Below are 22,170 nucleotides of genomic sequence, written 5' to 3'. Positions count from 1 at the left end.
CTGTATCAAAAATAAGGTCTTCCAAATAGTTATATGCAATCAAATCGCATTGCATCGAGATGTTTTTGTCATTTGGAATGTATTTTCAGCTCTTTTCATTTTTTATACATATTGTATATCATTTTAAAATCTTGATAAAATATATTCACGTTTTGAACTCTAAGGGACGCTGTAGATCAACATAACAATTTAGGTTTTAAGAGCCAGCGCCCCCCTCCCTCTGGGCTTTCTTCAAGGTGCGGATGTATTCTTTATTATCGGACAGCAGGGCGAAACGGAATACGGATTTTCACCGCAGTCTCTCTCCTATAACGGAGCGCGATCGCCTTGCACAGCGATCTTTGGACACCACCTTTTTCCCTCACATCGTTTCTTTTAAAGCTGTAATGGAGACCTGCCGCCGTCTTTACGCTCACAATGCAAGATGTCGCTTTTTTTCCATATTCAAATGGGAGGTAGGATTCATCTTTCTTCTCTCAGCGATCGGTGACCGCGTATCCGGCCACATTCGCTATTCTATCCCAGAGGAGCTAAAAACTGGTTCTGTTATCGGCAACGTCGCCAAAGATCTCGGTCTGGATGCGAACAGGCTCCGTGCGGGCCGTGCCCGCATTGTGAGCGGAGGAAACATCCAGTACACCGAGCTGAAGGCAAACAAAGGGACTCTTGTCGTGAATGAGAGGATAGACCGAGAGCAGCTCTGTGGTGACCTTACGCCGTGCAGCCTCAGCTTTGAAATCATCCTGGAGAATCCGATGGAGCTTCATCAAGTCACCGTTGAAATATTAGACATAAACGACAACGCTCCTTTCTTTCCTAATCCAGACATCCGATTTGAAACGAGCGAATCCGCTACAGTCGGCTCCAAATATCCCATCGAGAGCGCGGTTGATCCTGACGTGGGACTAAATGCTCTGCAGAATTACATTCTGTCTCCTAACAATTATTTTGTTTTAAAACAGCACACGAATCCAGATGGCAGCAAATATGCCGAATTAGTGCTTCAGAGGCCATTAGACAGAGAAGAACAGCCCAGCCTCGTTTTAAAGGTGATAGCTGCAGACGGTGGAACCCCGCAGAGATCCGGTACAGTAAATATAAATGTTCTGGTGCTGGATGCAAATGATAATGCTCCTGCATTTAACCAGTCAATGTACAGAGCCATCGTAACGGAAAATTCTCCTAAAGGGACTTACGTTGCAACAGTAAACGCCACGGACGCAGATGTCGGAGCAAACGGTGAAGTAGTGTTTTGCTTTTCTAAAATTAAAGGCAGTGCAGTGGGTGCGTTTAATATCGATGAGAGCACAGGCGTCATATCTGTGGCTGGAGACATCGACTATGAAAAAGAGAAGAAATACGAGCTGAGGTTAGAAGCAAGAGACAGAGGAGGTTTGACGGGGACAAGTACAATTTTAATTGATGTTAGTGACGTCAATGACAATGCTCCGGTCATTACCATCATGTCATATTCCAGTGCAGTATCAGAGGACGCGCCTGTTGACACAACAATAGGTATAATAAATGTCAGAGATGCAGATTCAGAAAAAAATGGGCAGGTCACGTGTGTTATAGACAAAACCCTCCCGTTTAAAATAGTATCTTCATTAACTAGCTATTATAATTTAGTGTCAGATCGAAGTTTAGATAGAGAGATGATTGCGGAATACAAAATTACTATTATAGCAACAGATTCGGGTTCTCCTCCTCTCTCCAGTTCTGTCATTTTAAATGTAAAAATATCTGACATAAATGACAACCAACCTATGTTCGAAAAGCACTCCTATTCTGCTTTTGTAATGGAAAATAATACCCCCGGAACGTCCATCACCACCGTCAGGGCAGAAGATGCAGACTGGAACCAAAACGCAAAAATTTCTTATTTTCTTGTAGACACGCAAATAGGTGGAACTCCAGCTTCTAACTATGTGTCTGTGAACTCTGACACTGGAGAGTTAAAAGCAGTGCGCTCATTTGATTATGAAACATTAAAAGAAGTGGAACTCACTATCAAAGCTCAGGATGGAGGTTCTCCTCCTCTCAGCAGCAACACAACAGTTATTATAAAAGTGCAGGACCAGAACGATAACCCGCCTCAGGTTCTGTATCCGGTCCAGACTGCTGGCTCTGTGGTGGCTGAAATGGTGCCTCGTTCAGCTGATGTGGGCTACCTGGTGACTAAAGTGGTGGCTGTTGATGTGGACTCTGGACAGAATGCCTGGCTCTCCTATAAACTGCAGAAAGCCACAGACAGGGCGCTGTTTGAAGTGGGCTCCCAGAATGGAGAGATCCGAACTGTCCGCCAAGTGACGGAGAAAGATTTGCTCAAACAAAGACTGACTGTGATCGTGGAGGACAACGGGCAGCCCTCTCGTTCAGCTACAGTCATTGTTAACGTGGCGGTGGCGGACAGCTTCCCTGAAGTGCTGTCGGAGTTCAGCGACTTTCCACACGACAAGGACTACAATGACAACCTGACTTTTTACTTAGTGCTGGCTCTGGCTGTGGTTTCTTTCCTCTTCATCACGTGTTTAGTGGTCATCATCTCCGTCAAGATCTACCGATGGAGACAGTCTCGCATCCTGTATCACTCCAGCCTCCCTGTCATTCCATATTATCCTCCACGTTACTCAGACACTTTGGGCACAGGGACTCTGCCACACACGTACAATTACGAGGTGTGCAGGACCACTGACTCCAGAAAGAGTGACTTTAAGAGCATGCAGCCAATAAGTCAAAGTCTATTAAGTATGGATGAAGATGGGAGTAACACACTACACGGGAAGAATCAACAGACAAGCAATTCTCAAATGTCAACTTTGGTAAGTCACGGAAAAAAACCACTGCTGAAATCTCTTAAATGAAATCTGCTTAACCCTGTCTTTGCTGAATGAGTTCTTAAGTGTAGCTGTCCATGGTGCTGAACTAGTAGAATTTGTTTGGATTATTTTTAAGGGTTGGTTATTGACATACTTACTCCAAACACAATTATTTTTTATTAAAGTTGCTTATTTGATAAAGTGTTTTTTTTACAAGACTCTGTTTACTGATATACATTATTTTACAGTTTAATCTAAATGTAAGGTTTGTTTTGTTTGCGTGTTAGTGAGCTTTATGCAGGTGTACTTGTACATTTTTATATGTATTTTTTTCTGTGTAGTTTAATCACAACAGTACCGTAAACTGTCTCGGAGTGACGCTGTTGATCCGTGGGTGAGATCATCTCTAAGCAGAAAGCGCAGGAGTCAACTCCTTATAAGCATTCTGTCGTTCATTCGATTGGAAATAGGAGGCCGTGAACATCGGAGGCTTTATAACGCTGTTTTTCTACAACATCTCTGAGATCGGTTTTTCCTATTTACACATGACATCTTTTCACTAAAAGGGATTACTCATTTTTCTTGGGATTCACGATGGCTTTTCTGGCTCGATCTGGATTGCTAGTTGTCCTTTGTTTCCTCAAGATCCGCTCGGTTACTGCTCAGGCTCGCTACTCCATACCCGAGGAGCAAGCTGAGGGGTCTTTTGTCGGAAATATTGCAAGAGATTTGGGTTTGGACGTTGGCCGACTGGTGTCAGGTAAAGCTCGAATAATTACTAAAGGAGGCCGAGAATATGTCGGGCTGCAACGAGACAAAGGAGCCCTCGTTATCAAAGAGCGCATAGATCGAGAGGAACTGTGTGGGAAGACGACGCCCTGCAGCTTCAGCTTTGAGGTTATTTTAGAAAATCCTATTCAGCTTTACCGCATTACCGTGGAGGTAGTTGACGTAAATGATAACAGCCCAGCTTTCCCAAAAGACCAAATCGTCCTAAAAATGGTTGAAAATGCCGCGACGGGTACTCGCTTTGCGCTCGAGAGCGCCGACGACCCTGATGTCGGACTTAATGACATACAAAAATACGTTCTCAGACCTTCAGATAATTTTAAACTGGAGGTAAATACACAACAAGATGGGGACAGATTTATAGAAATGGTCTTACAAAACCCGCTAGACCGAGAAAAGCAGGAGACGCACACACTTCTGCTCGTTGCTTCAGATGGCGGAGAGCCGCACAGATCTGGCACTGCGCGTATTCATATTACAGTGCTCGACGTAAACGATAATGCGCCTGTGTGCAGCCAAAAAGAGTATAAAGCTGAAGTCAAGGAGAACTCTCCGGAAGGAGCAGTGATAACCGCTGTTAGCGCTCGTGATGACGACAAAGGAGCAAATGCAGAATTGTCGTTTTCTATAGCGCACGGTGCCAGAGAGACTAAACAGCTCTTTCAGGTAAATCCACAAACAGGGGAAATAAAAGTTGCAGGCAAAATAGACTTTGAAAAATCTAAGTCATATCAACTAAACGTCCAGGCTAGTGACCACGGGGGTCTTACTGACACATGTAAAGTTTTTATTCAAATAATTGATGAAAATGACAATATTCCAACCATACAGCTTATGTCTTTTTCTAACTCAATTTCAGAGGACGCTCCCCCAGGAACTACTATAGCTGTTGTTAACGTGAATGATGAAGACTCAGATAATAACGGCGTCGTTAAATGCATAATTGACTCAGATGCACCTTTTAAGATTGAGTCTTCATTAACTGGATATTACACCATAGTGACAGATGACATTTTAGACAGAGAGAATATTCCAGAATATAACATCACTATAAAAGTAACTGACCAAGGATCTCCGCCTCTTTCAAGCAGTAAAAGCATTAATGTAAAAGTTTCTGACGTGAATGACAGCCCGCCGAAATTCGATGAAATGCAGTATAGCATTACTGTACCCGAAAACAACTCTCCTGGGTTTTCTGTGTTTGTGCTCAGTGCGAGTGATGCAGACTGGGGCCAGAATGCGCGAGTGTCTTACTTTCTGGAGGAAAAACAGATAAATGGCGCCGCTGTTTCATCATTAGTTTCAGTTGGTTCAGATACAGGTGTCATTAACATACTTAAGTCACTTGATTATGAGCAGATAAAATGGTTTGAATTTAATGTCACCGCTCGTGATGCTGGATCCCCCCCTCTGAGTTCTGTGGCAACAATTAAAATCATAATCCAGGACCAGAACGATAACCCGCCTCAGGTCCTGTATCCAGTCCAGACTGCTGGCTCTGTGGTGGCTGAAATGGTGCCTCGTTCAGCTGATGTGGGCTACCTGGTGACTAAAGTGGTGGCTGTTGATGTGGACTCTGGACAGAATGCCTGGCTCTCCTATAAACTGCAGAAAGCCACAGACAGGGCGCTGTTTGAAGTGGGCTCCCAGAATGGAGAGATCCGAACTGTCCGCCAAGTGACGGAGAAAGATTTGCTCAAACAAAGACTGACTGTGATCGTGGAGGACAACGGGCAGCCCTCTCGTTCAGCTACAGTCATTGTTAACGTGGCGGTGGCGGACAGCTTCCCTGAAGTGCTGTCGGAGTTCAGCGACTTTCCACACGACAAGGACTACAATGACAACCTGACTTTTTACTTAGTGCTGGCTCTGGCTGTGGTTTCTTTCCTCTTCATCACGTGTTTAGTGGTCATCCTCTCCGTCAAGATCTACCGATGGAGACAGTCTCGCATCCTGTATCACTCCAGCCTCCCTGTCATTCCATATTATCCTCCACGGTACTCAGACACTTTGGGCACAGGGACTCTGCCACACACGTACAATTACGAGGTGTGCAGGACCACTGACTCCAGAAAGAGTGACTGTAAGTTCGGCCGAGCTGGGAGTCAGAACGTGCTGATAATGGACCCCAGTTCTACAGGAACCATGCAGCGGATGCAGAGTGAGAAGAGCATCCTGGATGAACCAGACTCTCCTCTAGAGGTCAGTTGTCTTTAGCTGCTCTTCAATGTATGTGTTTATTTTTCTGAATGAAAATGCTGTAGTTTTCACTTTCAGTACCATGGACAGCAAAAACAGTTGCACATATGTTCATTTTTGAGAAACATTGTATACACATCCCTTTATTAACATTTTATACATTATAATATGGTGAAAATATTACATAAAATAATCTTCATGATTATTATATTTATTTAAACTTTTTTTAATCATAGATTTCGTTCACAAATAAGAAGTTTTTGTTAAATTCAGCAAAACATAACAAAAGAGTGTTTTTTTTTTTGTTTTTTTCTTCAATTTTTATATATTCCTGATTTTTTTTCTTTACTTGTCATAATAATACTAGACTCTAAGGGCCGCTGTCGGTCTTTGTATATGGTAAAGCCTTTTGCTCGACACCCCTCTGATAGTCTAGATGCAGCTTCCAGCAGAAGGCATTCAGGCACCATTGTTAGTCTCGCGCACTTCATTTGTTCCCCCCTTTTCCTAACGGATGGAATATACACATTCGACGGACAATATTGGATTATAAACAGATATTTAGTATTGAGTGGATTTTGATTTATATTTTTGGGAAAATGCATCTGATCAGCAGAGAACTGACGGTTACATGGCAAGTAAAGGCCTTAATTATTGTTTTTCTCCTCGCGACGGCACGTTGCCAGATCCGATATTCTATCCCCGAGGAGATGAGGAAGGGGTCTTTCGTGGGAAATGTGGCCGAAGATTTGGGGATGGACGCGAAAAGATTGAAATCAGGTGGTGCCCGAATCGTAAGCAGCGAGAATAGCGCGTATGTTCAACTGGATGCAGACAAAGGGAGCCTGCTCGTCGGAGAAAAAATAGACCGAGAGCAGCTCTGCGGGCAGACGTCGCCCTGCAGTTTGAATTTTGAAATGATTTTGACAAATCCAATGCAATTACACAGCATTGTAGTAGAAGTCCTAGATGTTAACGACAATGCTCCCTCTTTTCACGAAAAAGAAATGCACGTTGAAATCACTGAATCGGCTCTCCCAGGAACTCAAATATTGCAAGTGAGCGCAACGGATCCTGACGTCGGTATTAACGCGTTGAATGGTTACACATTGCATCCGACAACGCATTTTAATATTAAAGTGCTTTCAAGCCCAAACGGCAATAAATATGTCAAACTGTATCTGTCCGGGGCTTTAGATCGAGAAAAGGAAGAAAAGCTTCTTCTCACGCTCACAGCCACAGACGGGGGAGACCCGCAACGATCAGGCGTTATGAAAATACACGTCAGAGTTCGGGACACGAACGACAACGCCCCTGTTTTTGCGCAGCAGGTCTTTAAGGCGTCTGTTAAAGAAAATATGCCAAAGGGAACATTCATTGTGAGACTGAGCGCAACAGATGCAGATGAAGGCATGAACGGTCGCATTACGTATCACTTTGAACAGATTTCTAGTGACGTTGCTGAGCTTTTTAGTCTGGATGAAAACAGCGGCGATTTAACTGTGAACAGCGCAATTGATTATGAAAATGACAAAATATTTGAGATTGGCGTGCAGGCAAAAGATCAGGGTGGACAAAGCACATCCACAAATGTGATCATCGAGGTTGTAGATGTAAATGATAATGCGCCTCTGATCACACTAACATCCTTTTCTAGTACAATCCCTGAAGATTCATCAATTGGGACTACTGTAGCAATAATCCATGTTAAAGACATTGACTCAGGCAAAAATGGTAAAGTAGACTGTTCAGTTAACGCAAATATGCCGTTTATGATCCAGTCATCTCTGAAGAATTATTTTACTCTCGTCACAAACGGTGTTCTCAATAGAGAGAGTGCCCCTGAATATAACATCACTTTCACAGCTGTGGATGAAGGGAGTCCTCCTCTCTCCACAAATAAAACAATATCTTTCAAAGTATCTGACGTGAATGATAATGCCCCCATATTTGAATTGAGTTCTTATGATGCAGATGTCATGGAGAATAATTCTCCAGGATTGTCTGTCTTTTCTGTAAAAGCAAATGATGCAGATTTTGGACAAAATGCTCGGGTGTCCTACTTTCTAATCGATTCGGAGTTAAATGGAAGCCCTAGTTCATCCTATGTATCTATAAATGCAGAAAGTGGAGTCATTCAAGCAGTTCAATCTTTTGACTACGAGCAGATCAAAACTATAACTTTCCATGTGAAAGCTCAGGATGGAGGATCCCCACCTTTGAGCAGTAATACCACCGTTAGGTTAATCATTTTGGACCAGAACGATAACCCGCCTCAGGTTCTGTACCCGGTCCAGACTGCTGGCTCTGTGGTGGCTGAAATGGTGCCTCGTTCAGCTGATGTGGGCTACCTGGTGACTAAAGTGGTGGCTGTTGATGTGGACTCTGGACAGAATGCCTGGCTCTCCTATAAACTGCAGAAAGCCACAGACAGGGCGCTGTTTGAAGTGGGCTCCCAGAATGGAGAGATCCGAACTGTCCGCCAAGTGACGGAGAAAGATTTGCTCAAACAAAGACTGACTGTGATCGTGGAGGACAACGGGCAGCCCTCTCGTTCAGCTACAGTCATTGTTAACGTGGCGGTGGCGGACAGCTTCCCCGAAGTGCTGTCGGAGTTCAGCGACTTTCCACATGACAAGGACTACAATGGCAACCTGACTTTTTACTTAGTGCTGGCTCTGGCTGTGGTTTCTTTCCTCTTCATCACGTGTTTAGTGGTCATCATCTCCGTCAAAATCTACCGATGGAGACAGTCTCGCATCCTGTATCACTCCAGCCTCCCTGTCATTCCATATTATCCTCCACGGTACTCAGACACTTTGGGCACAGGGACTCTGCCACACACGTACAATTACGAGGTGTGCAGGACCACTGACTCCAGAAAGAGTGACTGTAAGTTCGGCAGAGCTGGGAGTCAGAACGTGCTGATAATGGACCCCAGTTCTACAGGAACCATGCAGCGGATGCAGAGTGAGAAGAGCATCCTGGATGAACCAGATTCTCCTCTAGAGGTCAGTGGGTTTGTGCCAACATTCTTCTCTTATAATTATGTAGTCTTGTTTTTTTTTTCTGGCATTGCTTTATAAAACAGAACTCAAATTAGTTTTTATGTGGATTATCTATGGCTTCTGTGGTTGAGTGTGGTTCTTGTGTTGTTTTTGGTCATGCTCTGAGTGTCCCCTGATCCACAGTAGTGTTCATTTCAGCTAATTGTGCTCAGCCTAAAAGTGTCTGGTTTCCAGTTTTTCCCTGTCAGGTCATTCTGTCAGGAAGTTGTGGCATTGGAGCCATAATGCATTAGACTATAGGCACATGGCAAATATTGAACATTTAACAATTAAAGTGGAACATGACAAAAGCATGGAGAAACAAGAGGTTACAAAGTTGAACAGAGAACTTTAACAACATCCCCCCTCAGGAATAGATTGGGTGGGTGTGGAGTGGCTTGACATAAACATCTGTTGAGGTGTGGCATGGTGTGAACTGCAATGGTAAAAAACGTGCGTCTGCAGCAAAAAGAAAAAAAAATACTGCTGGGTCCGAGGTGATCAGGTCATCCGTTTGTTATGTGTTGCTATATTTTTGTTGCTTTTATGACATGTTTAAGTTTATTTCTTAAATGTTGTTTAACCCATCAGGCCTGGTCCCCTGCATATTTGGGTCATATACCCCTATTTACCTAATATTTTGTATTTTTTTATAATAATTTAAATGTAGAATTGATACAGTTTGCAAAGTGAATATGCTCGGAGAGTTGTGTCTGTCTGGATTTGGGATGGAATAAATAAATAAACAAAGCTACAACTGTGAAACCTAATGTTTAGGAATTAATCTTGAAGGTTAAAGTGATGCTTGTCAGAGGTTAATTGAGTAGCAAGATTGTTTTTAGAATATAGCTAAGTTTTGCACAATGTCTTGAGAACTGGTTGAAAGCAACAATTTCAGCACCATCAGGATCGGAAAGCTCAACTTGTTCTTTTTTGTTGTTTTTTTTTTTTTGGGTCTACAATGAAAGTTTATCTTTTCTGAGTCAAATGGTTATATATATATATATATTACAATATTTAATATTATCACAGCTGTTTTTTGTCTGTATATTTACTTTATCACCTGCTTTTTTACTTCGGAAAAACAAAAGCTTTTCACTTAAAGTGATTTAGTTGAAGCAAAAAAAGCATTTTTTTTTTAATATTTAAATAAGTGTTTCCTTGCAGTGGTGATGGCATACGTTCTATGAACAGTAAGGGACGCTGTTGGTCAATATAAAACGTGATACTGAACGATGGGATAGAGGCAGAATCTCCTTTTTAGAGCTAGCGGAAAGGCAAGTGGTGCACGGACGCAAACGGATCATACGCACAAAGAATTTCAGACCATCGGATTTCGTGCTTCACATAAATGCTGTCTATTTGGATTTCATAACTCAAGTTTTTTTTTTTTTTTTTTGGTCTTCTTCTTTGAGCAATGGCGCTTGGAAACGCTTTGTTTTCCTGTGACAAAGGGCGTTTTCGCAGCAGGTCAGTTTTGTGTTTTCTGATGCTTCTCTGGATCATCGTCGTTTCAGGCCAGATCAGGTATTCAATTCCAGAGGAGATGAAACAAGGGTCCCTTATCGGAAACGTAGCTCACGATCTTGGTTTAGATGCGCAAAGACTTCGCTCTGGTCGAGCCCGCATCGTGACCAGACAAAGCGCCCGGTACACCGAGCTGAAAACAGACAAAGGCATTTTAGTGGTGAACGAGAGAATAGACAGAGAGAAGCTTTGCGGCGATGTGACTCCGTGCAGCTTCAGCTTTGAGGTCATTTTAGAAAACCCCATGGAGCTGCATCGTATAACCGTCGAAATAACAGATATTAATGACAACTCCCCGACTTTTAGGAATGCTGACATCAAATTTGAAATAAGCGAATCTGTTGCTGTGGGATCGAGGTTTTTGCTGGACACTGCGGAAGACGCAGATGTCGGCGAAAACGGGCTGCAAAAATACACACTTAGCCCAAATGAAATGTTTGATTTAAAGCAACACTCAAGTCCGGATGGTCGTAAATATGCGGAAATGATTCTATTAAAGCCGCTAGACAGAGAAACGGAGCCCCGACTCAGTCTGAAACTCAGCGCTGTAGATGGTGGAAATCCACTTCGATCTGGCACAGTCAATGTGCACGTTACAGTGCTTGACGCAAATGATAACCCTCCAATTTTTAATCAGCCTTTTTATAGAGCTGCAGTATCAGAAAGCGCTGTAAAAGGCACATTAATAATAACAGTTAATGCAAGTGACGCAGATGATGGATCAAACGGCCTCGTAACGTATCGTTTTGCAAAAATGACTCCAGAGATTGCTGATATATTTAAATTAGATGAAGTTACAGGATCCATAACTCTGAAAGGAGACGTTGATTACGAGAAAGAAAAAAAGTACGAATTGACAATCGAGGCTGTGGATCAAGGAGGTCTAACAGATTCAAATAAAGTATTGATTGAGGTGACGGATATGAATGACAATGCACCTGTCATAAACGTAATGTCGTTCTCCAGCCCGGTGCCTGAAGACTCTCCTCCCGGTACCACTGTGGCTATTATTAACGTGAATGACGCGGATTCTGATAAAAATGGACACATTACATGCACAATAGATCGCATGCTCCCATTTAAGATCAAATCAACCATAACTAATTACTATGCTCTTATCACAGACTCATATTTAGACAGAGAGGTGATACCGGAGTATAACATCACAGTGCGCGCCACGGATTCTGGATTTCCCTCTCTGTCAAACACGACTATATTAAGATTGAAAATCTCTGACGTAAACGACAATACTCCGTTATTTGAAGAAAACATCTATGTAGCCCAGATTGTAGAAAACAATTCACCTGGGACATCTATTTTTTCTGTCACGGCGCATGACAGAGATTGGAATCAAAATGCACGAGTGTCGTATTTTTTAGAAGAAACGCAGATTAATGGCAATCCCACTTCTACTTTTGTCTCGATCAATAGTGAGACAGGTGTAATTTATGCAGTACGCTCTTTTGACTATGAACAAATGAAACAGCTGGAGTTTACCGTGAAGGCACAGGATGGAGGTTCTCCTCCACTCAGCAGTAACGTGAGCGTGAACATCCAGATCCAGGACCAGAACGATAACCCGCCTCAGGTTCTGTACCCGGTCCAGACTGCTGGCTCTGTGGTGGCTGAAATGGTGCCTCGTTCAGCTGATGTGGGCTACCTGGTGACTAAAGTGGTGGCTGTTGATGTGGACTCTGGACAGAATGCCTGGCTCTCCTATAAACTGCAGAAAGCCACAGACAGGGCGCTGTTTGAAGTGGGCTCCCAGAATGGAGAGATCCGAACTGTCCGCCAAGTGACGGAGAAAGATTTGCTCAAACAAAGACTGACTGTGATCGTGGAGGACAACGGGCAGCCCTCTCGTTCAGCTACAGTCATTGTTAACGTGGCGGTGGCGGACAGCTTCCCTGAAGTGCTGTCGGAGTTCAGCGACTTTCCACACGACAAGGACTACAATGACAACCTGACTTTTTACTTAGTGCTGGCTCTGGCTGTGGTTTCTTTCCTCTTCATCACGTGTTTAGTGGTCATCATCTCCGTCAAGATCTACCGATGGAGACAGTCTCGCATCCTGTATCACTCCAGCCTCCCTGTCATTCCATATTATCCTCCACGGTACTCAGACACTTTGGGCACAGGGACTCTGCCACACACGTACAATTACGAGGTGTGCAGGACCACTGACTCCAGAAAGAGTGACTGTAAGTTCGGCCGAGCTGGGAGTCAGAACGTGCTGATAATGGACCCCAGTTCTACAGGAACCATGCAGCGGATGCAGAGTGAGAAGAGCATCCTTGATGAACCAGACTCTCCTCTAGAGGTTAGTTTTTTTTTTTTTTTTTTCTTTCTTCTTAAAGGTCTTCTTGCATCGCTGCTTGGTTAATATTTAGTTTTATTTCAGTGCTTGCTTTCAGCACCATGGACAGAAACCCCCCTTCCCATTTGCTAACTCGTGTTGTAAAACAGCAGTCCATCTTGAAGTACAAGAGTTTTAAGGTTTCAATTTCCTCAATCTGCGAAGTATTAAACTTATTCTTTGTACAAAGGAAATTGATTGACGTTAGTCAGAGCTAATCACGACGCACAGAACAATAAAACATTAACAATGAGGACGGTAAAAGAAAATCCGAGCTATACTTAAATATGCGCCTTTATGCACTTTTTTAATTTCTTTTTTGTATTCTTATGAATTGCGTTAGGTATTCAGATTGACTGTAGACCATTACCATTCAGTTCCATCCATGCCGTGTATTTTGTAGACTGCGTATTGCATTTTCAAATTTACATAAGTCTCCGATCCATTCTTTATTGTTTTTAAATAAATGACTTTTAAATTAAGGTTGTAACTTTGAGAGTTTAAACTAAATATAAAAGTCTAAAAATCTGAATGCATGTCTGATAAAAGGATACAAAGTGTGCAGTCAGTGGTTTTAGAGCCTAACTTCACATATGTAATATAAAAAGGATGCTATTTTTAGAATTATAATTCAGTGATTAATAAAGGACCACTACATATTTTTTCTTTTTTTTTTTTTTAATCTGGTTTCTTTTTCATGTCTTCTTTTTTTATTGGGGAATTTGAGGCTTTGTTCCCTTTTCTATAGCAAAATAATTCTCGATACTCAAAAATAGTTTGCTGATTCTGATTTAGCTAAAACGTGTTTTACTCATGGTGAAATTAGTCTAAGAAGGCTTCTTTTTTCTTACTGTTCTGCTGTTTGGACTCTAAGCGACGCTGTTGAACAGGGAAACCTTAGTTATGTTGTAATAACGACGGAGGAGAGAAAGGAGTTTTGAAAGCGTCATACTGGGCGGTGTCTGAGAGGAACGGTGGTGGACGTCATTTTCTTCGGCAGTTTTGGCTGTTTTCACCCTCGCCAAACGTGTATGCGGTGCATGGTGGTTTTATGCGTTTTTTTGTGAGTGAAGGAAGAGTCGGGCTTCTTTATTTTTTTTTCTTCTTTGAATCAAAACGCCATGGAGACACGTCGATGTCTGTGGATTTTAAGGCCGCATTGGAATCTAATCCTTTTCCTCTGGATGGTTTCTGCAACCAGCGGACAAATCCGTTATTCAATTCCAGAAGAGATGAAGAAAGGATCGCTGATCGGTAATGTTGCGCGGGACCTGGGTTTGGATGTGAGAAGGCTCCGTTCTGGTCGGGCCCGAATCGTTAGCGGAGAAAACGCTCAGTACACGGCGCTAAATCCAGACAAAGGGATTCTAGTCGTGAGCGAGAGAATAGACAGAGAGGAGCTCTGCGGAGAGGTCGCGCCGTGCAGCTTCAGCTTTGAAATCATTCTAGAAAATCCCATCGAGCTTCACCGAGTCACCGTGGAAATACTCGACGTGAATGATCATGCGCCGTCTTTCAAAAGTCACATAATTAATCTGGAAATCAGCGAATCTGCGACGATAGGATCTCTTTTCGATTTAGAGAGTGCGTATGATCCCGACGCCGGGATCAATAGCTTGCAGAATTATATTTTGTCCACTAATGATAATTTTGCTTTGAAACAACATTCTAACGCCGATGGAATCAGATTCGCTGTCATGATTTTGCAGAAGCCTTTGGACCGAGAGCTGCACCCCCACATCTCCTTAAAGCTATTAGCGGTAGACGGAGGAAATCCACAACGATCTGGTTCAGTAAATATCGAGATTACAGTCATTGATGCAAATGATAACCCCCCTGTCTTTAGTCAGACGGTTTACAAAGCAATGGTGGAAGAAAATGCCCCAAAAGGCACCTATATAACGACTGTAAACGCTTCCGATGCTGACAGTGGTTCGAATAGTTTGGTAACCTACAGTTTTTCTAATGTAAAAGGGAAATCTGCTGAAAATTTTGAAATTGACAGTTTTTCAGGAAAAATAACAGTTAGTGGATATATTGATTATGAAAAAGACAAAAGGTACGAATTAAGGGTCCTTGCCAAAGACCAAGGAAGCCTCAGTGACGCAACAAAAATCATTATTGATGTTGCTGACATAAATGATAACGCTCCAGTTATTAATATAATGTCATTCTCTAGCCTGATTTCAGAGGATGTTGGTCTGGGAACAACAGTGGCAGTGTTTAATGTGAAAGACGCTGATTCTGAAAGAAATGGAAAAATAGTTTGTTCTATAGATACCAGTCTTCCCTTTAAAATCCAGTCATCTTTAAGTGATTATTTCAATTTACTCTCTGATGCAGCTTTTGATCGGGAAAAAAAGGCAGAATACAATATAACTATTTTAGCAACTGATTCAGGGACACCTCCACTTTCTACTGCAGTAACTTTACATTTAAAAATTTCTGATGTCAATGATAATGCTCCTGTTTTCACAAAACCTAGTTTTTCAGCCAGTATAATGGAAAACAACAATCCAGGAGTGTCAATATTGAATATTAAAGCAGAGGATTCTGACTGGAAGCAAAATGCAAGGATTGCGTATTTTCTTGAGGATACAGATGTGAGTGGAAACCCTGTTTCATCTTATGTGACATTAAACTCTGATAATGGTGACATCAGTGCAGTGCGGTCATTTGATTATGAACAGATTAAGCAGCTTGTGTTTATTGTAAGAGCTCAGGATGGAGGTTCTCCTCCACTCAGCAGCAACGTGAGCGTGAACATCCAGATCCAGGACCAGAACGATAACCCGCCTCAGGTTCTGTATCCGGTCCAGACTGCTGGCTCTGTGGTGGCTGAAATGGTTCCTCGTTCAGCTGATGTGGGCTACCTGGTGACTAAAGTGGTGGCTGTTGATGTGGACTCTGGACAGAATGCCTGGCTCTCCTATAAACTGCAGAAAGCCACAGACAGGGCGCTGTTTGAAGTGGGCTCCCAGAATGGAGAGATCCGAACTGTCCGCCAAGTGACGGAGAAAGATTTGCTCAAACAAAGACTGACTGTGATCGTGGAGGACAACGGGCAGCCCTCTCGTTCAGCTACAGTCATTGTTAACGTGGCGGTGGCGGACAGCTTCCCTGAAGTGCTGTCGGAGTTCAGCGACTTTCCACACGACAAGGACTACAATGACAACCTGACTTTTTACTTAGTGCTGGTTCTGGCTGTGGTTTCTTTCCTCTTCATCACGTGTTTAGTGGTCATCATCTCCGTCAAGATCTACCGATGGAGACAGTCTCGCATCCTGTATCACTCCAGCCTCCCTGTCATTCCATATTATCCTCCACGGTACTCAGACACTTTGGGCACAGGGACTCTGCCACACACGTACAATTACGAGGTGTGCAGGACCACTGACTCCAGAAAGAGTGACTGTAAGTTCGGCAGAGCTGGGAGTCAGAACGTGCTGATAATGGACCCCAGTTCTACAGGAACCATGCAGCGGATCCAGAGTGAGAAGAACATCCTTGATGAACCAGACTCTCCTCTAGAGGTCAGTTGTTAAACTCTTAGTTGGTTTCTCGTCGTGTCTTCAGCTGAGTCACTTTAGTTGTTGTAGCCTTTCTTTTCAGCACCATGGATAGCAACAGTATTTGTATTTACTGTTTGAGTAATGAACAAAATACACAACTTGCTTTTTTAAACATTCCTTACAATTACTGACAACATTAAAGCACATAGGCCCATAGGTTAACTTTTTTTTCTTTACATGTTTTTCTTATAAATTGATTGTTATTTTATAATTATCATTATCAGTCCCCCTTGTTCATTAATGCTTAGCCTGTTGTGGTCTTTCTTTTTTTTTACCTTAACATCTATCTACTCCAAAAGCTGAAACACTTTTAGATTTTTAGTAATTCACTGTTCTTTTGGAAATAATAAGAAAAAAAAAACTTATTCCATGGCACTGACTTATTTTTACCTCAATCTCTTACTAACATACTCTTGTTTAAGTTCAGTCACATTTTCTTCATACCTTTATTTATTTATTTAGTGTTCAAGTTAATTTATTGAATATATTTATACTTTAAAAGAGCTTGGGAGTGTTTACTTTTACAGCATAACACCATTTTGTGTATATTTCTTTCTGAAGAGAACGCTTTTTCTAATTATCAAAACAGGTCTATTGACCATAAAAGCATTTTTTTTATTTATTATTATTATTATTACTAGTGTTATTATTAGTATTACTTTTTTTTTCATTTGACCAAGTTTGAGCTTTTAAGTGTCTTACAATGAATAGATGGATGTTGTTTTCTATGGTTACCAGAGGAACTGGGATTTCAAATGTCAGTACAGTTCATTTTAGCCGGTAATATTTCCATACTTATTTTTTTATGTATTTATTTTTTAAGTGAATTATTAGGATTTTTATTGTGATTCTCAAAAGCTTGCTTTCCAGTGGAAATTATTTGAATTCGGTTTTTTAATTGCATTTAATGTTTCATATTCAGACAGAAGAGGAAACTTAGGTGAATATTGTTTTGTATTTCTCATAGCTACACAAAGATTTTGTGCCAATCAGCCTGTTTTGTCTTCAAGACGCTTCATCATGATACATTTGAAGGGTGAATAAAAAGCAAGCAGGACCAAAAAAAAAAAAAACTGAACTCCTGAGTAAAACGTTTATTTTCCTGTGTGTAATTCATCTTTCTGGACTCTTAGGGCCGCTATAGGCCAGGCTGTACAAGTTTAGATGGGGAATCAGCTGTACCTCCCTTCATTTTTTTAACGGAGAGCCGCAGACAATGAACAGAAGGCAGAGGATTCGACGCAGATGATCTGCAGCGCGTTCGGTTGGAAGGATTGTGTTTCAATTTGCGCCATAAGCTCATTTGAGAAAAAAAGGAAGAAAAGAGGAAGATAAGAAAAGTTATCATTTGATGGCGACGTGATTTTAACTGGATCCTACACGGAATTTCCTTTTTTCCTCTCTTCATTTTGGCGTAATCACGGAGATCAGAACAATGAGGCGCCCAGAGCTGTCGTTGATCTTTCTGCTTTGTTTTTGCTCGGCGAGTGACCAGGTCAGCTACTCTATTCCAGAGGAGATGCCGAAAGGATCTTTTGTGGGTGACATTGCGCAGGATTTGGGGCTGGATGCGAAAAGGCTGAAGTCGGGGAAGGCCCGCGTTTACACGGGGGAGAATGGCGATTACATAGAGATGGATAAAGAAAGAGGAATCCTGCTCATCAAAGAGAGAATCGACAGAGAGGTTGTTTGTGCTCTCACAACTCCCTGCACTTTACGTTTTCAAATCATTTTGGAGAATCCCATGGAATTTTACAGCATTACGGTCGATGTCGTGGACGTTAATGACAACGCCCCTTTGTTTAAAAGGAACGAAATGAAACTCCGGATCAGCGAGTCGGCTGCTATAGGCTCCGTGTTTGCGCTCGAACAAGCAGTAGATCTGGATGTCGGTAAGAATGGCCTGCAGAACTACGTTTTAAACCCAACAAATAACTTTGTTTTAAATTGGCAAAGTCAGTCAGAAGGCAGAAAGGTTGTTGAAATGGTTTTGCAAAAACCTCTTGACCGAGAAATAATGGATCGTTTATCTTTAAGCCTGACTGCAGTCGACGGCGGTGATCCACAGCTATCTGGATCTATTTTAATAAATGTCGATGTCCTGGATAGTAATGATAATGCACCAGTGTTTTCACAGAAAATATACAAGTGCACCTTAACAGAAAATTCACCTGCAGGAACTATTGTAACTAAAGTTCATGCTTCCGACAAAGATGAGGGATCTAATGGAAAAATTACATTTGCATTATTAAGCTCTGTTGACGGTGCATCAGAAATATTTCAAATAAATAAAGAAACGGGAGAAATTAGGTTAGCTGGAAGTGTTGACTATGAAAAGAAGAGAGAATTTGAAATACACATCCAAGCTAGTGATGAAGGAGGACTTTATGATTCTAGTAAGATTGTGGTGGAAATACTGGATATAAATGACAACATACCCGCTATAAATATAATGTCAAAGTCCAGCATAGTAAAAGAGGACATGCAGCCTGGCACAGTCGTGACAATTATTAATATCCAGGACCCAGATTCAGGTGAAAACGGTAAGGTGCAGTGTGAGATAAACAAAATAAATGAGTTTTCAATATCATCTACATCTAATAATTTCTTTAGTATAATGACAGACAGTGAGTTAGACCGAGAGACGGCATCAGAGTATAACATCACTGTGACCTGCTCTGACGAAGGAGTCCCCTCCCTCTCCAGCAGCGTCACTCTCACCTTACAGATCTCTGATGTGAATGACAACGCACCTGTCTTTGAGAGGAGCTCATATGAGGCCTACATTGTAGAAAACAACACACCAGGTGTGTCTATATTCACAGTGAAAGCCACAGACGCTGACTGGAAGCAGAATGCGCGTGTTTCTTACATCCTGGAGGACTCCTCTGTGAACGGAGTGCCAGTCTCCTCATATGTGTCCGTCAGTGCTGACAGTGGAGTCATCCACGCAGTGCGCTCTTTTGACTACGAGCAGATCAAAGACTTCCGCTTCTGTGTCAAAGCTCAGGATGGAGGTTCTCCTCCACTCAGCAGCAACGTGAGCGTGAACATCCAGATCCAGGACCAGAACGATAACCCGCCTCAGGTTCTGTACCCGGTCCAGACTGCTGGCTCTGTGGTGGCTGAAATGGTGCCTCGTTCAGCTGATGTGGGCTACCTGGTGACTAAAGTGGTGGCTGTTGATGTGGACTCTGGACAGAATGCCTGGCTCTCCTATAAACTGCAGAAAGCCACAGACAGGGCGCTGTTTGAAGTGGGCTCCCAGAATGGAGAGATCCGAACTGTCCGCCAAGTGACGGAGAAAGATTTGCTCAAACAAAGACTGACTGTGATCGTGGAGGACAACGGGCAGCCCTCTCGTTCAGCTACAGTCATTGTTAACGTGGCGGTGGCGGACAGCTTCCCTGAAGTGCTGTCGGAGTTCAGCGACTTTCCACACGACAAGGACTACAATGACAACCTGACTTTTTACTTAGTGCTGGCTCTGGCTGTGGTTTCTTTCCTCTTCATCACGTGTTTAGTGGTCATCATCTCCGTCAAGATCTACCGATGGAGACAGTCTCGCATCCTGTATCACTCCAGCCTCCCTGTCATTCCATATTATCCTCCACGGTACTCAGACACTTTGGGCACAGGGACTCTGCCACACACGTACAATTACGAGGTGTGCAGGACCACTGACTCCAGAAAGAGTGACTGTAAGTTCGGCAGAGCTGGGAGTCAGAACGTGCTGATAATGGACCCCAGTTCTACAGGAACCATGCAGCGGATGCAGAGTGAGAAGAGCATCCTGGATGAACCAGACTCTCCTCTAGAGGTCAGGAAAATATGCATTTTATTTTCTTTATCTGACGATGAATTTATGTTATTAAGTGTGACAGAGTTTCAGAACCTTGGACAGAGGCGATAAACTGTTTAACTTAACCAATATGCGCATGGTTAACCAAGAAAAAGTGCCACGAAAATTATTTTGTTTAACATATCTGGGAAATACATTTTAAATACTTTATTGTTTCACCTTTTCTTTGTCATACATGGTCACTGTGACATGGTTACTTGTACTATTTTAAGTTTTAACAGTAGCAGCTTTTTGTCATGCAATGGATAATTTAATAGCTATTTCAGATGTATAGTCATCCACATCACTGTCAGAAATAACATCCCATGTACTCCTACAATGGGTGGGAATCTTGAGGCACCTCACAATTTCATTCAATTATGACTCGTAGTCAATGATACGATTATGGAACGGTTATCAGTGCAGCTTTCAGTATGGTTTTCAGTCATTTTATTTGTTTGGGCTACATGGGATTTTACCTCCCAGTCTTTGCTTAATAGGTTAGCAGGTATTGTGAAGTCTGATTCTGTGGTCATTGAAGTGTCACATGTTAATACTATCCTGTTGGCTTTCACAACTCCTGCCATGACTTCAGCTTTTGTCTTAGTACATTGTGCTGGGTTGAATGTGTCAGTGAAGAAGCAACTGGAAGGGATGTTGCATCTCGACTCTAACATATGAAGCAATGTCATCTCAGCCCATTTTGAGGAGCAGGACTGTTAGTAATCCAGGTCACTTTAAATTCTCCTTCCTCAATGTGCCATCTACCAATGGATGAGAGACCACACATGAAACCTTCCAGACAATTTCTCTTTTCTCCTTCTTTGTAATTTGCCCCTTTTGCTCTGTTTTTAGTGTCATATATTGGAGGCATTGATAGTTGTGGCAGAGCAGAAGATGCCGGGTAGAATGCTTTGTTTCTTACAGTTTGTGCAGATGATATCCCATACAGGTGGCAAACATATTTGTCAAATAATTTCAAAGGTGAACTGATGCTGCTTAAAACTTACTCACATTTGCAAATGTAGTGAAGTTTTTCTCTTTTTCACAAGCAACAGTTAAGCCCCCCTCCTCACCTCCATTAAAAGATCTTGTAGAATCACAACCTGAAAATGTAGGAATCCCAATAAAATCTATGATCCTTGTTCTGTTGGCAACTCCTATGAGAAGTATAACCTACAGGGCAGATCTTTGTCCAGACTTAAAGCAATGACTGGCACATCAGTATCAGGGGCAAGAGAGTCACATATGAGCTTCTATTACATCATTGCTGCACAACAAAAAGTCCTCGTGTCTTCAAGAGTTTCCCAAGCCATTCTTCTATGCCTACTTTCAGTGTCACTTTCTGCTTGGCTTACCTCTGTTTATTGACTCTGTTGTTGTTTCTGTGCCTCATGGCGGAGGTAACCTGTGCATGAGCTTATCTGCAGCAAGTGTCTTCACAAAAACCAGCTCACGTATTGCGATTGCTTTGGGAGTGAAACACTAGCTGAGGGAAATCAAGGCTTAGTCTCCTCTTTTTACCAAAACAATGCATCTATAGACAATATATATCTGCAGTCTGTGTAAATTATTACAATGACCACAAAATATCATGTCTTACATTTCTTCTGTGGTCCCAGTAACTATTGCAGTGGACTTGTTGAAGAACCTGGTGTACTGACAGAAACAGAACTTGTGAAATCAGACTTTGAGAGTCACACGGTCTTTAGCTTTATATGCAAAAGAATCTTGGTGTCTCCCGTCATTCACAAAATTTTTTTCACCACTCAGCTGATGTTTTGAGTGTGTTTTGCAGTTTTATGGTTCTGAGTCTAAGTGCCACTGTTTACTGTGCTGTTGATTGTGGTAATTAATTGAGAGACTGCTTTAAAACTACCCCACAGGTCTGACATCCACTGCAGATACAGTAAGAAAAGCATCCCGGATAAATCAGACTCTCTTTTCAGATTACCCCACTTTTACTGTAAACACGCCTAGGATAGCACAAGGGTTAATACTTTATTAGCATTTTATATTT

General features: G+C 42.3%; 7 protein-coding genes across 19 annotated transcripts in view; all 7 read left to right on the top strand.

The window, feature by feature from the left end:
* The window catches only part of LOC118599272 (protocadherin gamma-C3-like), a 3,888-nt gene extending 3,509 nt beyond the window's left edge, over positions 1–379 (top strand). The window contains exon 2 of the mRNA XM_036214040.1: positions 299–379. Within this exon, the coding sequence (XP_036069933.1) occupies positions 299–379 (81 nt within the window). The remainder of the gene's footprint in view (positions 1–298) is intronic.
* Positions 1–22,170, top strand: part of LOC112153685 (protocadherin gamma-C5) — a 529,198-nt gene that overhangs the window by 172,174 nt on the left and 334,854 nt on the right. The window contains exon 1 of one of the 13 annotated variants that reach the window (XM_036213873.1): positions 267–2,822. The exons of the other annotated variants lie outside the window; for them this stretch is intronic. Coding sequence (XP_036069766.1) covers positions 387–2,822 — 2,436 coding nt within the window. The 5' untranslated portion in view covers positions 267–386. Of the gene's footprint in view, positions 1–266; positions 2,823–22,170 lie in introns of those variants that run through there. 13 annotated transcript variants of the gene reach the window in all.
* LOC118599230 (protocadherin beta-16-like) lies at positions 3,173–6,049 on the top strand. Its single transcript, XM_036213913.1, has one exon. It carries the CDS (start codon positions 3,414–3,416, stop codon positions 5,823–5,825), a length of 2,412 nt encoding a protein of 803 aa, XP_036069806.1. The 5' UTR covers positions 3,173–3,413; the 3' UTR covers positions 5,826–6,049.
* LOC118599225 (protocadherin gamma-A5-like) lies at positions 6,208–9,335 on the top strand. Its single transcript, XM_036213906.1, has one exon. The coding sequence runs from the start codon at positions 6,407–6,409 to the stop codon at positions 8,891–8,893; it is 2,487 nt and encodes an 828-aa protein (XP_036069799.1). The 5' UTR covers positions 6,208–6,406; the 3' UTR covers positions 8,894–9,335.
* On the top strand, positions 10,242–12,779 carry LOC118597878 (protocadherin gamma-A1-like). Its single transcript, XM_036213905.1, has one exon. The coding sequence runs from the start codon at positions 10,272–10,274 to the stop codon at positions 12,762–12,764; it is 2,493 nt and encodes an 830-aa protein (XP_036069798.1). The 5' UTR covers positions 10,242–10,271; the 3' UTR covers positions 12,765–12,779.
* LOC118597877 (protocadherin gamma-A10-like) lies at positions 13,280–17,382 on the top strand. The gene has a single exon (XM_036213910.1). It carries the CDS (start codon positions 13,859–13,861, stop codon positions 16,280–16,282), a length of 2,424 nt encoding a protein of 807 aa, XP_036069803.1. The 5' UTR covers positions 13,280–13,858; the 3' UTR covers positions 16,283–17,382.
* LOC112153270 (protocadherin gamma-A11) overlaps positions 17,561–22,170 on the top strand; it is a 6,239-nt gene continuing 1,629 nt past the window's right edge. Inside the window, exon 1 of the mRNA XM_024283345.2 lies at positions 17,561–20,129. Within this exon, the coding sequence (XP_024139113.1) occupies positions 17,745–20,129 (2,385 nt within the window). The 5' untranslated portion in view covers positions 17,561–17,744. The remainder of the gene's footprint in view (positions 20,130–22,170) is intronic.

Source organism: Oryzias melastigma, linkage group LG10 (genome assembly GCF_002922805.2).
Source record: "Oryzias melastigma strain HK-1 linkage group LG10, ASM292280v2, whole genome shotgun sequence".
Taxonomy (NCBI): Eukaryota; Metazoa; Chordata; class Actinopteri; order Beloniformes; family Adrianichthyidae; genus Oryzias; species Oryzias melastigma.
The sequence above is the reverse complement of the archived record's forward strand: the minus strand, read 5'-3'. Positions and strand labels throughout refer to the sequence as shown.

What these genes read in the sequence shown, in the direction of transcription:
- LOC118597878 (XM_036213905.1), top strand. Translation starts at nt 10,272, where the DNA reads ATGGCGCTTGGAAACGCTTTGTTTTCCTGTGACAAAGGGCGTTTTCGC.
- LOC118599230 (XM_036213913.1), top strand. Translation starts at nt 3,414, where the DNA reads ATGGCTTTTCTGGCTCGATCTGGATTGCTAGTTGTCCTTTGTTTCCTC.
- LOC118597877 (XM_036213910.1), top strand. Translation starts at nt 13,859, where the DNA reads ATGGAGACACGTCGATGTCTGTGGATTTTAAGGCCGCATTGGAATCTA.
- LOC118599225 (XM_036213906.1), top strand. Translation starts at nt 6,407, where the DNA reads ATGCATCTGATCAGCAGAGAACTGACGGTTACATGGCAAGTAAAGGCC.